The sequence below is a fragment of the Borostomias antarcticus genome, assembly GCF_949987555.1.
Source record: "Borostomias antarcticus genome assembly, chromosome: 5".
In the NCBI taxonomy this organism is placed as follows: Eukaryota; Metazoa; Chordata; class Actinopteri; order Stomiiformes; family Stomiidae; genus Borostomias; species Borostomias antarcticus.
The window spans coordinates 17,185,206-17,199,385 of record NC_140238.1 but is presented as its reverse complement, the minus strand read 5'-3'; the positions used below and the strand labels follow the sequence as shown (position 1 = coordinate 17,199,385).

At 45.8% G+C, this 14,180-nt stretch overlaps 1 protein-coding gene across 2 annotated transcripts in view; it reads left to right on the top strand.

Moving 5' to 3' along the window:
• Window positions 1-14,180, top strand: part of atrn (attractin) — a 70,369-nt gene that overhangs the window by 41,756 nt on the left and 14,433 nt on the right. For both annotated transcript variants that reach the window (XM_084437987.1, XM_084437986.1), the window contains exon 26: window positions 5,403-5,481. In XM_084437987.1, coding sequence (XP_084294113.1) covers window positions 5,403-5,481 — 79 coding nt within the window. The remainder of the gene's footprint in view (window positions 1-5,402; window positions 5,482-14,180) is intronic.

Sequence of the window (14,180 nt, the reverse complement as noted above, 5' to 3'; positions counted from 1 at the left end):
TATCGAACTAACAGACACCTTGCACTTGAGAAGGTTTTCATTGATAGACAAACTAACATAATTTGAAAAGATCTGGAACCCTTTTAGTGCCTTTCTAAGATAAGGTTGGTGAGTGACAGTCCATGCATTTACTTAGGTGGATACTACCCTGAGCAGCCGTGGGGAGTGATGGGATGGGAATTGTATACTTTTAGTATTTCAGTCGAGATCACTTTAGTCAAAATTGACCGATTTATTTTGCATGCAGCAAATACAGCATATGAAATTTTGGCGGTGTGCTCTGTTCGGGGGGCCCCCTGCCTTCCACAGCATGTGGAAAGCGCGATAATAGGGGGAGGCGAAATCTAGATGCCCCCCCCCCTCTGGGCCAGCTTGGCCCAGAGTGCCGGAAGAGGGAACGGCATCGATTTAGCCCCTTGCCTCTATGACGATCAGAGTGGGCCTTGATCGGGAAGTCACTCGGAGGTAACTCAGCCCACTAAGACCGTCAATGTACTGCTGTACATTATAGTCCCTGGCCTCTACGGGCCGACGCTTCGTGGAGTTCCGAAGGAGTGCAGCCTAAAGCCTCTGCCTCCGTGATGACCGGAGGGACCGCTGGATGGCCCTACGGAGATGTTTCGGCCCACAATCACCACGAAGCACCACAGAGACTAAGCAAGTGAAGTTCCCCGGCTTCCACTAGCCGACGCATAGTGGAATACCAGAAGAATGCAGCAATACCCCTGGAACAGAGAGCAACGATGACAACAGAGATGACATCGACAGAACACAGGTGGGGCGAGCACGCAGATAGCAAGCGATCAGCAGTAATGGCAAGAGCAAATGATAACATGTATTGACAGCTGAAATACATGCACTCTGCATGCTGGACCAATGCTTGACAGCTGACAGTCAGCTGGTAGGTTGCGTCATTATGGGGTGTGACTGATTAGCCTTTGCCGATTAGCCCGGCATTGACGTCCGTGCCTCGCCTGAAGTTGCGTCAGAGACTTCATTGTTGATTGTATGCATATTTTTTCACTTTATCGTGTTCATGTCTTATTTATTTTCTATGTCCAATTGTTGACCAATGTTAAACGTAGGTTTCCTACTGCATAAAACATGTTAAAGTTTCTGGATGTGAATGCTCTTTAATAAAAACACGTTTGACCAGGGCTTGGCTGAACTCTTTCAGCCAGTGAACTCTTTCAGCCACTCTTAACTGTTGAGGGCTGACCTTCTTAGGCTTGGCCGCTGTTTGGCGAACATCAAGCAGGTGGGTCCAGGGGTGCTCTGTTGTTCCCATGCTTGTTCCGCCATCTTCTGGCCTGTGCCTGCCCTCTCATCTGGTATGTTTCGCTTGGGAGGACGCAGCATCTGTTTCTGGATGCTAGTTTGCTAGATTCTATTCCTGTCGAGTGGGAGGTGCCATCTCCGAACAGGTGTGAGGAGAGGTGTGAAGACGTCAAGCTCCCAATTAACTGGCTGCTTCCCCCATGCTAGAGAGGTATCATACAGTTCTCTCCATCTATTGGTTTATCTCTCTCTCTCTCTCTCTCTCTCTCTCTCTCTCACTATATATGTATATATACGTAAATGTTAAGTAGGTCCCCCTTATGTTGCCAAAACAGCTCTGACCATAAAATCATGTGGAAATGATTTACCCTCTAACAATATTTAGCCTTTTACTTCCGCCCCAGCGACAGCGCAGTATGTCTGCGCAGTAAGTAATGTTTTCGGTGGCGCGTGTGTGTTTGTCTGTTAGCAGTATCACTGTACGCAAAAACTATTGGACTGATTTTCACAAAACCCGGTGGAAGGGTGTAGCATGATCCAACTTAGAACCCATTCAATTCTGGTGCAGTTCCAAACATGGCCGGCAAAAACTACCTGACTGATTTTCATGAAACATGAAACATTTTCATGAGGGGTGTGCATGGGCCAACTTACAAATCCTTAAATATTGGAGCGGATCCGAATCACAGGTTGGGTCCACGGGTCACCTAAACACAGCCTTACTGCCCATTCACCTCCATTCATTTTTTGGACTATGATTACGCAAAGACTACCAAACCGATTTTTATGTAACTCGGTGGAGGGGTGTATCATGGGCCACCTTAGAACCCATTAGATTTTGGAGCAGATCCGAATTACGGGCCAGATCCAGGAATGAAAGCAAAACTTAGAAGGAAGCCCGCTCCCTGTTTGGGGGTGCTAGAGACACAGGGTTTGGACCGGGATGTGTGGGGGGAGAGCACGGAGTGTACCTCACTGCCCCCCGCTAGCTTTGACCCGAGGGTGGCACCACAGAGCCGGCCAAATACAGCCACCCATTCACCTCCAGTCATTTTTACCTCCGCCCCAGTGAATCATGGGGCGGGTCCACGAGCCGCCCAAACACGGCCCGGACGGCCATTCGCCTCCTTTCATTTTTTGGACTAGGATTACACAAAACTACCAGACTGCTTTTCATTAAACTCGGTGGAGGGGTGTAGCATGGGCCAATTTAGAACCCACTCAATTTTGGCATGCACAGAGCCACAAAATGCATTCAGGAGCGAAGTCTGTGCTCTCTGAGAACCATTTGTAGTTCTAGCCCTGTAGCAACTAATAATGTAATAAATTACCAATAGCGTAATAACTCCCAAAAATGTTATCCATTTCCATGTTTTTTGTAATAAAAAATTATGTGATAAATGTAATATGTAATAAATGTAATAAATAACTAGTAATAGTGGCTACTTTATTAATCCCCGGGGGGAATTTGCACTGTTGAAAGACAACATATCAAAGACAACAAAGTAACACAGTCAAATACAAATTTACAGTAGATAAAAAATATACAGAAATCCAAATATACCAAAGGACACCTTCAGAGGTGGAGTCCATGCCACGATGGGTCATAGCTTTTTTGGCGTTTTAATGTTGTAACTGTTTGGTGTATATCTCTTTCTCTCTCTCTTTCCCTCTCTATCTCACCATTTCTCTCTCTGTCTTGCTCACTGTTTCTTTCTCTATATATCAAGGTTATTATAGTTAACGAAAACTAACTAAAAAACGAAAACTAGGTGTGAAAAAACATTTTAGTTAACTGAAATAAAAATTAAAACTAGGCTTTACAGAAAAACGATAACTAACTAAAACTGTATTGTGTGTTTACAAAACGAACTAAAATAAACTAAAATTGTAGAGAAAATGTCCTTAGTCCGTTTTAGTCTTTTTCATTTCATACATGTACGCCTAGTATTTTGGGTGGATATGAAATCTATCTAATCTAAAACTAATAAAAACTAAACTAAAACTAAGCATTATCAAAAAATAAAAAATAAACTAGCAAATCTGCTTTAAAAACTAATTAAAACTAAACTGAAATTGAACAGAAAAAGTTAAAATGATGTAAAAATAAAAACTAATGAAAAAAGCAAAACTATTATAACCCTGCTATATATACAGTATACTGCTCAAAAAAATGTAGGGAACACTTAATTAAAGGAGTAGTAAAGGGAACATGCATGTTTAGCCCTGTTTTAAGGTTACTTATGATCATACAATGGATGTGGGTGGGCACCTTGAAAAATCATTCAAAAACATGTTACACTCTCGATTTCAAAGACAAGAAGCTCACCGAGGGGGTAATTGGTGTCCGTTGGTGTTCTGACATCAAATTCGCCACAAAGTATGAATCCTGTAGGGTTTTATTGATCATTTTATAAAATCCATTGACTTGTATTGACGCGACCGTTGTAGATGTGTAGATTAATCCGCAGAGGGGATTCAGCTAGTTTGCGGAAGTTTACACACGTATGTGCTGCGACTAAAAAGTTCGCTAAATATCGTATGCTAAATATTTTAAAAAGCCTTTCCAGATAACTAGAATCTTACTTAATGGCAAATTATATGTCAGAACGCCAACTAATTCCTCGGTGAGTTTCTTGTCTTTGAAATTGAGAGTTGAACATGTTTTTTGAATGGGTTTTCTTTTGAAAGATGCCCACCCACATCCATTGTATGACCAAAACGGTGGTAGAGGAATTATCAGACTTTCTCAAAAGTGCTAGTTTTGTCAACGTTTTGATCTGAACCATTGTATATAATCATAAGTAACCTTAAAACAGGACTAAACATGCATTTTCCCTTTACTACTCCTTTAATCACAACCAGCCCTCAATGGGTCAATGAATTTTGGTTTCCGTTGACCGTCATTTTGTTCTCGGCGTAATCAATAAAGATTTTCAACTTGGTTATCTCGTTCATGGAGATCCACGATGATGATTGATGACTAATTTCTTTGAGCAGTGTATGTACCTACATGTATATATCTCTCTCCCTCGCACACTTTCTTTGACTCCTATCTTTCTGTTACTAATTTTCTCTACCTTATTTTCGGCGTCTCTCACTCACTCTCTCCTCGCCTCCCTCTCTCTCTCTCTCTCTCTCCCTCTCTATATCCGTCTGCGATAGCGGCCCTTTAATGCGGGGCCGATATCCTCCTATGCGCTCGGGTCATTCATCAGCCCAGCGTGTCTCTCTTAAACGGTGAGCAGGAAGTCGGATCAATACGGCTCCTTCTGAACGAAGCGACCCCCTCGCCCCCTGCCGCCGCTGCCGAAACGAGTGGACGAGCTTAAGAGAGGGGGCCAGGGCGGGAGGGGGTGAGCGAAGATCAGAGCGGACGAGAGGGCCTCTGTCATCCAGGCGGAGGGGGTGGACGGTAAACTTTTTACGCACTCAAGATCACCAACTGACACAGACCGACACGGGGGCTTCTTTGGCGTTGTTTTTTGTGGGGGTTTTTTACTTTCAGGGAAATTGGGTCCTCTTCAGGGGCCCACTTAGCTAATAAAGAGAGAGCGAGCCGATGATGCCGGCGTCTCAAAGCCCCTTTTCCGCCTCGCACTACCGACGCCAGCAACGACAAAAAAACATTTAAAAGTTGTACGGGAAGCATTACCGTTGAAGTGTGCTGCACTGAGAGATGTGATTGCAGCTGGATATTAGTCACACCCACGTACATGTAGGAACGCTGGGTCAGGTCAGGATGAGCATCTCTTTTAGCGTTTAGTCATTAATTCGCTCACGTCAGCTTGTCTTCACACCTGCCCGTGAGTGTGAGTGGGAAGGAGGTGCCATCTTGTCAATGGCCTCTAAAAGGGGGGGGAGTGTGTCATGTTCCTCTACACACACTGTGAATTACATTTCCACTCAGCGAGGCATGTCACTCTCCTACACCTCCTCCAGTCAGGTATCTGTCAGGCTATCTGACACCCTGAAACTTAACTTCTGTCTAGCATGCCCGCACATAAGCATGCACACACACACACACACACACACAGTAACTACCTAGAGTTGTCAGGCCTATCGTGATTTGGGGCCTATGATATTGACACGTCACTGCTCTTCCTCTTCCTGTCGGTCCGCAGCTGCTTCCTGTCTCTGCTCCTGGTGGCGGCGGTGGTGTGGAAGATCAAGCAGAGCTGCTGGGCGTCACGGCGACGAGAGGTGAGCACACCGCCGCGTCCTGACGACTGACAACACCGGGCCGGAGCACAATTCTGGACGCCTCGATTGCCCTTGCATGTTTTTCCCCGGGTAGAAAGGCCAGGCGTGGCCGGTAGCCTCTCACCTGACCTGCCCATGAAGAGCTTTTCTGCTGTAAACTGTCATCACCTGACCTCCTAGAGCCGCCTAACCCCCCCCCCCCCCACCTGCCCTCCCTGCACCCCCCCCCTCTCTCTCCAAACTCCCTCTCTCCAACCCCCCCTCTCTCTCCAGCTTCTCTCTCTAATCTCCCTCTCTCTCTCCTACCTCTCTCCAACCCACCCCCCTCTCTCCAGCCTCTCTCTCTCTCCAAACCCTGTCTCCAGCCACTCTCTCCAACCTTCCTCTTTCTCTAGCCTCCCCCCTCTCTCAATCTCTCTCTCTCCAACCTCCCTCTCTCTCTCTCCAACCTCTCTTTCTCAACCCCCCCAAACCTCCCTCTCTCTCTCTCTCCAACCACTTCAAACTCTCCAACCTCCCTCACTCTCTCTCCAACCTTCTTTCTCTAGCATCCCCTCTTTCTCTCCAACCTCTCTCTCTCCAACCTCCATCTCTTTCTCTCCAACCTCCCTCTCTCTCTCCAGTCTCTCCCTCCAACCTCCCTCCCTCACCCTCATACAGGCACCAACGCCAAAAAATAGGCACTTTACGTATCCTGCAGAAGATGACGTGTGTGTGTGTGCGTGCGTGCGTACACAACGCTACGGCAGCATGCGTGCACTTCAACACAAAGAATGGAGGATAATACTGTCGGAGTTCCACTGCACGAACACTGCATGAATTATGCTGTAATGTTATGGTCTGTGCCATTACATCTGTATATTTCTCCTGAGATGGAAGCATTTTATTTTCTCAGTGTTGTCCCTCATGGCTACGTCCCCATGCTCAGATAGAATTTGGGGTCTTTACAGCCGCTGCGAGATGGATAGACATTAGCATTTGATTATGCTCTACTATCAGTACCTATTGTACAGGACTGCTGGCCATTGGATATGACGTGCTTGGGATCAGGAAGGGAAATTGAGGCGAAATCCAGTCTGCGACTGAAAATCCCTTTTTTGGGATGGCCATTTACAACTTTTATGTTTAAATCTTGCAAAGATTTGTGGGAGGTACGTTTTTATTTGGACACGGTGCCCATCTGTGTGTGCGTCCGTGCGTGCGTGTGTGCGTTCTTGTGTGAAGCTGTGTGAGTACTGTAGCTGTGTTATAACTGCGTTGTAGCTGTGTTGCTGTCTGGGTCTTAATCAAAGCTTCCCTTTGAGGCTGGCCGGCTCCTTTAAAGGGATCTGGCCCACCAGCTGGACACGCCACACACATGCACACACACATGCACATGCACACATATGACTGTCCTAATGTACATTCAATATGAGTAGTTTATTCATAGGATGGTATTTAGGGACTTTATTTTAAGCTTTAGAAAGGACAAGCCAATAAGTTATTCACAAGCAGAAGTGGTGGTGGAGGTGATAATGTAGCTGTGTGATGCTCCAGACTCAGTCCATTAACTATTGACAGGAGCCGATGTTTACTTATGTTCCCCCGTCATGACTGTGCTGTCCCAGATGATGGAGTGTGTTTTATATATGCTCCAGGACATGCCACAGGGAGACTGCTGTGGGAGGAGACGCCACATAAACGTCACAGGGCTGATCCCCTCATGTATTTATTAAGCCATTAAACTGCCCCTGTGCTCCCAGCAGCCCCCCCATCCCACCCCACCGCCGTCCATAAAGCACAAGCTGATCCAGGGCTCAGTGATAAGAGCCCCATCGGAATACCTGCTATTATGTTATACATAAAACGTGTGGGAGACCGCTCAATTGCCTGGAATATGTGAATGTGTACTTTTTTACTTTCCAATCTCATGCTGAACGGTGTGGGTCACAGCTTTAATGAGAAGATGCGCTGATGCGGTACTGCTCCCCTTAGGACTGAGAGCATCTCCCACCCCCCACCTCTTTGCTGGGGAATAGTCACTAGGAGCGCGAGTCCGCCTCCCATGGTGTGGCCAGGAATCCATACGGATCACATTAAAAGTGTTTTAAGTAGCGACGGAGTCGGAGAGAGGACACCCAACTTTAGAAAGACCAACCTCGGGGGAACATGGAGGTGCTTCTGAAGACGAGAGCCTTTCCTGGTAACATGGAGGTGCTTCTGAAGACGAGAGCCTTTCCTGGTAACATGGAGGTGCTTCTGAAGACGAGAGCCTTTCCTGGTAACATGGAGGTGCTTCTGAAGACTAGAGCCTTTCCTGGTAACATGGAGGTGCTTCTGAAGACGAGAGCCTTTCCTGGTAACATGGAGGTGCTTCTGAAGACGAGAGCCTTTCCTGGGAACATGGAGGTGCTTCTGAAGACGAGAGCCTTTCCTGGTAACATGGAGGTGCTTCTGAAGACTATAGAGCCTTTCCTGGTAACATGGAGGTGCTTCTGAAGACGAGAGCCTTTCCTGGTAACATGGAGGTGCTTCTGAAGACGAGAGCCTTTCCTGGGAACATGGAGGTGCTTCTGAAGACGAGAGCCTTTCTTGGTATATCTGTCACCTGTCAAATGAAGGGTTGAGTCTCGCCTATAATCCGTGGAGAGTGACGATAGTGAGTGGGCGGAGTGTTTTCTGGTTGGACTGCCAGGCCATGTTGCCAGGTTATCCATGTGTGTGTGTGTGTGTGTGTTTGGTGGGCTCTTTGAAGTGCCCTGTCCCGAGCCTACTCTCTAGTGCAGGGGTGTCAAACTCTGGCCCGCGGGCCAAATTTGGCCCGCAGTGTAATTATATTTGGCCCGCGAGGCAATACCAAATGACTACTAGAGCTGGCCCGCCAGTATTATACACCGCATTCACCGCTAATACTACAAATCCCATAATGCTCTGCTGTTGTTTTGGCGCGTCAATCAAGACAGGACCCAGAAACGCCCTCTCTTCTGTGACAGTAGTCATAGCAATCTCATACTACAACTGTAACCGTGTTACCCCTTCTTAAAAATGGCGAAAGGAAAGGCAGAAAACAGAAGCTTTACGTTATGTAACGTCTCACTGTGATCGAGACACCTGTGTTGACCTAGCCGGCCGCTGTGTTTGCTCTGTTCCTGTTCATTCAATCCTGTCTGCCTTCTTGCCCGCCTGTATGCCTGCCTGTCTGTCTGTCTGCCTGGCTGTAGGACCGTCAGGGTTTTACAAGCTTCTCTACTGAGCAGATGGAGCACCAACACTTGTGTCTGAGGGCGTATTCACATATGTTAGTGCAAACCATTGATGCGCACCAAAAGCGAAAGTGATAAGTGCATATTCAATGTTAAAGCAAAACTTGTTTGGGTCCATATTAAAATTTTCATTTGTTCAATGTTGGCCCGCGACTTTGTTCAAGTTTTAAATTTTGGCCCACTGTGTATTTGAGTTTGACACCCCTGCTCTAGTGACTGGGTCACAGCGTCTCATATTATTTTATTTTTTTTAAATAAATGTCTTTATTGCAAACAAGTCACATTCCAATCAGTGACTGGAAACAAGAACAACAGCAACAACAAAGGAAAACGATACAGATGCACACCAAAGACAATGAAGATCTAAAAATGAGTGCATCACTTCAAAGAGCCCCCCTGAAAAGTGAAAAACGTATGCTCTGTCCCAACTTCAAAGTCTGTAGAGAGTCCTTGTTTACAGTTTTTTTTTAAAACTTTTATCCACCCACCCCCTACCCCAGGTATGTTTAGGCCACAAATAATAAAAATACTTAATAAATAAAATAGTTAGAAATAAAAGGAGAGGCAATAAATCAATTTATGCAAAAAGTAAAAAGAAAAACAAGACATCTACAAGAATTCCTTATCAAGGAAGAAATTAAAATAGTCAAAGTAATTAAATTAATTAAAATAATAAATAATAGTAAACATTGTCATCCTGGTAAAAAAACAAAAACAAAAACAATTAAGATTGGCTTAGGTAAGAGGGAAAAATATATATATTGGAATAGTTAAGGGCAGAAGAAGTAAAGGGGTCATTACAGTCATGACATTAGTCATTTAGCTGACGCTTTAATCCAAAGCTATTTACAATAATTGCAATTCACGTAGGAAAAGCCAATGTACTACTACTTGCCAGAACTCACAAGTGCATCTCCTTTCTAAAACAAGTGACTAGGAGCATAATCTAGTGCTGAAGGCAAAGTGTAAGAATAGCAATCTAAAATACAATAGATGCTTAAGAGGGAGGATCGTGGTAGTACTTCTTGAAGAGATGGGTTTTGAGCCTGCTGCGAGAGATGAGCAGCGACTCTGCTGTCCTGACGTCAATGAGTTCATTACACCACTGTGGGGTCAGGACAAAAAAGAGCCGTGACCGTGTCGAACGACCACAGGGGCCTCGGACTGACGGGGCAACCAGTCGCCCCGAGGTAGCAGAGCGTAGCGGTCGGGAGGGCGTATAGGGTTTGACCATGGCCTGGAGGTAGGAGGGGGCTGTTCGTTTCATTGCCCTGTAGGCTATTACCAGGGTTTTAAACTGGATGCGAGCCGTTACAGTGAGCCAGTGTAGGGAACGGAGAAGGGAAGTTGTGTAGGAGAACTTAGGGTGGTTGAACACCAGGCGAAAAGCAGCTTTCTGGACAAGTTCCAGGGGTTTAATGGCTGACGCTGGGGCCCCAGCAAGGAGGGAGTTGCAGTAGTCCAGGCGGGAGATGACCAGGGCACCTGCGCCGTTTCATCAGTGAAAAAAGGGCGAATCCTGCTGATGTTGTAGAGCATGAATCTGCAGGACTGTGTGATGAATGTGATATGTGCAGAGAACGACAGTTGGTCGTCCAGGGTCACACCCAGATTCCTTGCAGTCCGAGTCGGCTTCACCACTGTTTCTTCAATGGTGATGGCCAGGTCCCGGTGCGGGCAGCCCTTCCCCAGGAGGAACAGCAGCTCAGTCTTGTCTAGATTGAGCTTCAGGTGATGTGTTGTCATCCACTCCGAGATGTCAGCCAAGTACCCAGCTATGCGTGTCTCCACTATTGTATGAGAAGGGGGAAATGACAGGACTAGCTGGGTGTCATCTGCATAGCAGTGATAGGAGAATCCATGTGAGCGAATGACAGAGCCCAGAGATGTAGTGTAGAGGGGAAAAAAGGAGAGGCCCCAGGACAGACCCTTGTGGAACTACACGGTTCTGACATTGACCCTCTCCATGTCAACTGATAGGCGCGGCCTGTCAGGTACAGTAGGATGCAAACAGGGAGCATGCAGAACCAGTGACGCCTTCTCGAGGGTGGAGGATCTGATGGTGTACAGTATCAAATGCTGCTGACAGGTCTAGGAGTATCAGGACAGAAGAGTTCGCTCTCGCGGCATGGAGTGACTCTGTCACTGCAAGGAGGGCGGTCCCAGTCAAGTGGCCAGCCTTGAACCCGGACTGGTGGGGGTCTAGGAGGTCCTTTGGTGGAGATACGAGGATAGTTGGTTAAAGATAGCACGTTCAAGTGGTTTAGATGGAAAGGATAGAAGGGAAACTGGCTTGTAGTTTTTGATGTCAGAGGGGTTGAGCAGTGGTGTTTCTATCTTATATGCCACCCTGGGCGAACTCCCCCCCCGTCACCCACCCATCCCCAACGGGCCTATGGGTATGCCAATTTGACAAACATTTAAGAATATAGTCATGCCATATAGCATTTAACAGGAAGAAGTAAGTTGTTCATAAATTTAACCAGTCACACAGATTTACATGTCTTTTTCAGGTGAGCCCTGGCCAAAATAGCAGCACACACAGCTGCATACAGATGAAAAAGCAATACATTGAAATAGAGTGACAGACATGGGTTAATAGTGCAGAAAATGTGTTTATTAAACAATTGCAAATGTACACATCGTATAAACATATTCACACATGCAGTTTAGGTGTTCTTCACTGGTGTCATGTGAAGTCAGCAAAGCACTTGCATGTTTCCAGTCTGTCAGTCCTTACTTTGTTAAATGGATGTCCTTCTTTGAGAAGAGTTTGCAGCAGAAACAGAACAGGCTGTCTTTCCTTTCTGAATACACCAACCAACTTCAAGGTATCTTTTCACCGCTCACCAAGGTCTTTTTGAAATACTGGTGGTGGCAACTTCTTCCTTTTGCATTTCTCGGGAAAACAAAGTTAGGTGTTACTTCTCTTGGTCCTCTGCAAACTAGTTGGGTCCGAATTCTGTCCGTCAGAACTGAAGGCCAGTCAGCAGGGTCTGTCAGTTCATCCATAGCTGCCGGGGTTGGGGGGGATGCTGCTACAGGCATTTCTAATGGAGAGAACATGGGCATTCATTTACACACATTATTCACAGCATTTATAGTGGTGGAACATCACACATACATACCAGTAATAATAACATCATCATTGTTTCCTACAATATTGAAATGTAAAACTTTGTAAAAGGGAAATAAATCATTTATTTTGTTTATATTACTGTATAAAGGGATGCACACAAACACACATGTATGTGCACACAAACACACCTGGAAAATCCTGCTTTGCCGAAGAACTCTGTGTGGCCGAGGAGGTAGATTGCACCTCGCCCTGGTCAGTAGATCCCTGTGTGGCTGAGGAGGTAGATGGCTCCTCTTCACCCTGGTCAGTAGCAGTACCCTCATGCTGGGCAGTGGGTGCTCCAAAATATTTCAGAAGTGCCCCTGAATTTGCATTGAAATACAGTATGAGTCAAACCTTCAGGAGAGGAACCAATTGAACCATTCAACCTCCTTGGCTAATTATAGGCTTAAAAACCCCAACAGACCCAGTATAGTACACAGGATAATCATCATTACACAGGCTAGACAGTTTAACTCAGGGGTTACCAACCTTTCTTCCCCAGAGCTCCCCTAACTTACACCTGATGGAACCCCCCCCCCCTCTACTTTGGCCAGGGGGGGGGGGGGGGGGGGGGCTGAGTTTTTTTTTTTTTTTTTTTTCTGCTCCTCTTGCCGTCTCCTGCGAGATGCTGATGTGGCCCATGCCTAAATACGCCACTGCAGTCGAGAGATGGTTTCTTCAGGAGTGGGTTGACTCTGGCAGTCTTGAAAGTAGGGGTGGGAGAAATTGCATATTTTTCTTATGTTTCCGGCATAACAGCCATGTTTCTTCCGGTTAACCGGTTACCCGTTGAGCAATTTGCGTTAATTAATGAGACTAAAATAAAACACTATATAACCGATTACTCAACAAAAAAAAAGATATCGTCCAGACAGAGCGTAGCCTATTTAACCCCGGCCCCCTCGGAGGGGAAAATTTTTTTTTTTTTTCCGCCGTCATTACCGTGGCGGTGCTTTCTTTTTCTTGTCCTTGCAAATAAACATCTTTAAAAGCTGATGTGTGGTTGGATGCATTACTTACCATCAGATTGAATAACCCACAACCCAGTTTTCATGAAAACGCAGCCTTTTAATGTGGATGCAATGCCCAGCTCTAAGCCTATTAGGCTACTCTGAAAACTCGAAAATATTATTTTCATCAACCTTTTTCCACTCTAAGCCTACAATATGCAACCAGACCTCTAATTTACTAATCAAAATTAAGTATTAAACCAAGCCTTTACTGCCGATGCCGGATAACAAGTGAATGCATTTTTAGCGTTATCTAAAAAGCAGAAGAGCCGTGGCACTCGCTGCCTATTTCCAATTTATTGGACAATAAGGGATGTTTCGGCGTCAAGCCTTCCTCAGAGAAATGTCCATGCAAAACTAAATAGATTTATTGAACAATAGGCCTATTCATTCAATATTTATTCATAGCAGGCTGGAAAACTATAGGAGTAGGCTATACGCACATGATGGTACTCGCTGTCTTTTTCAGCACCACCTCAGGGCTCATTACCAACATGATTAGCCTACCGCAAAATGATGGGAGTGCTGCCTGGAGCCAGAGTAGGCTACAAAGTCCACTCACACCACTGCCTACTATGCACAGTATGCAGATAAACAAAACCAGAGACCTGGCAAAATCAAAGACCCGGTACCAGCGTTTAATTGTCAAAACAAAACAAATGAAGTGGCATATATATAGGCTATACTCACTCATAGGCTACCTACGCTGTAACAGGTTTGAAAGTCCGAGGCTCGATCCATAAAATGCTTTAACACTATGCAAAACTACGATGTAGTTTGATCCGAAAATGCTTAACATTACGGAAAACCGAACCATGGCTAGCATTAGCAAGCCCATGGGCTAGCTAGTTTTCGTGACCACGTAACTTTGCACCCAAGAACTGTGTCCATGTAAATAAATATAGCTTTTAAAACGTAACCAGTTAGCTGGGTAGACAGTAGTCAACTAGTAATCGGTCATCACTGCCCCTGACAGCTGGCTGCATTTATTATTTTTACGATTGGTGCACTTTCAGATATTCCGTTTAGCCAGGCAGGGGGGTCCCCCGGGATCCCCAGAGCTGACGAGTCATGCCCTATCTAATATCTGATCATTGGTTGCCTGAAAGAGCCGCAGTGACGTTGCCAGCGCCTTTCTGAAAAGTTGAGATGGCAATGTTTTCAAAAAGCCGGAGCGCTCGAAAAAAGACTCTTTATACAGCACTTTTCTCCAGGCAGCCGGTAACAATTGAAAAAGGGCACAGGCGCTCAGAAATGTGCGCTTTCACAGACAAACATGCCATATTGTATAGCCTTTAGATTAACCGAGTAGTGTTTATTTTACGA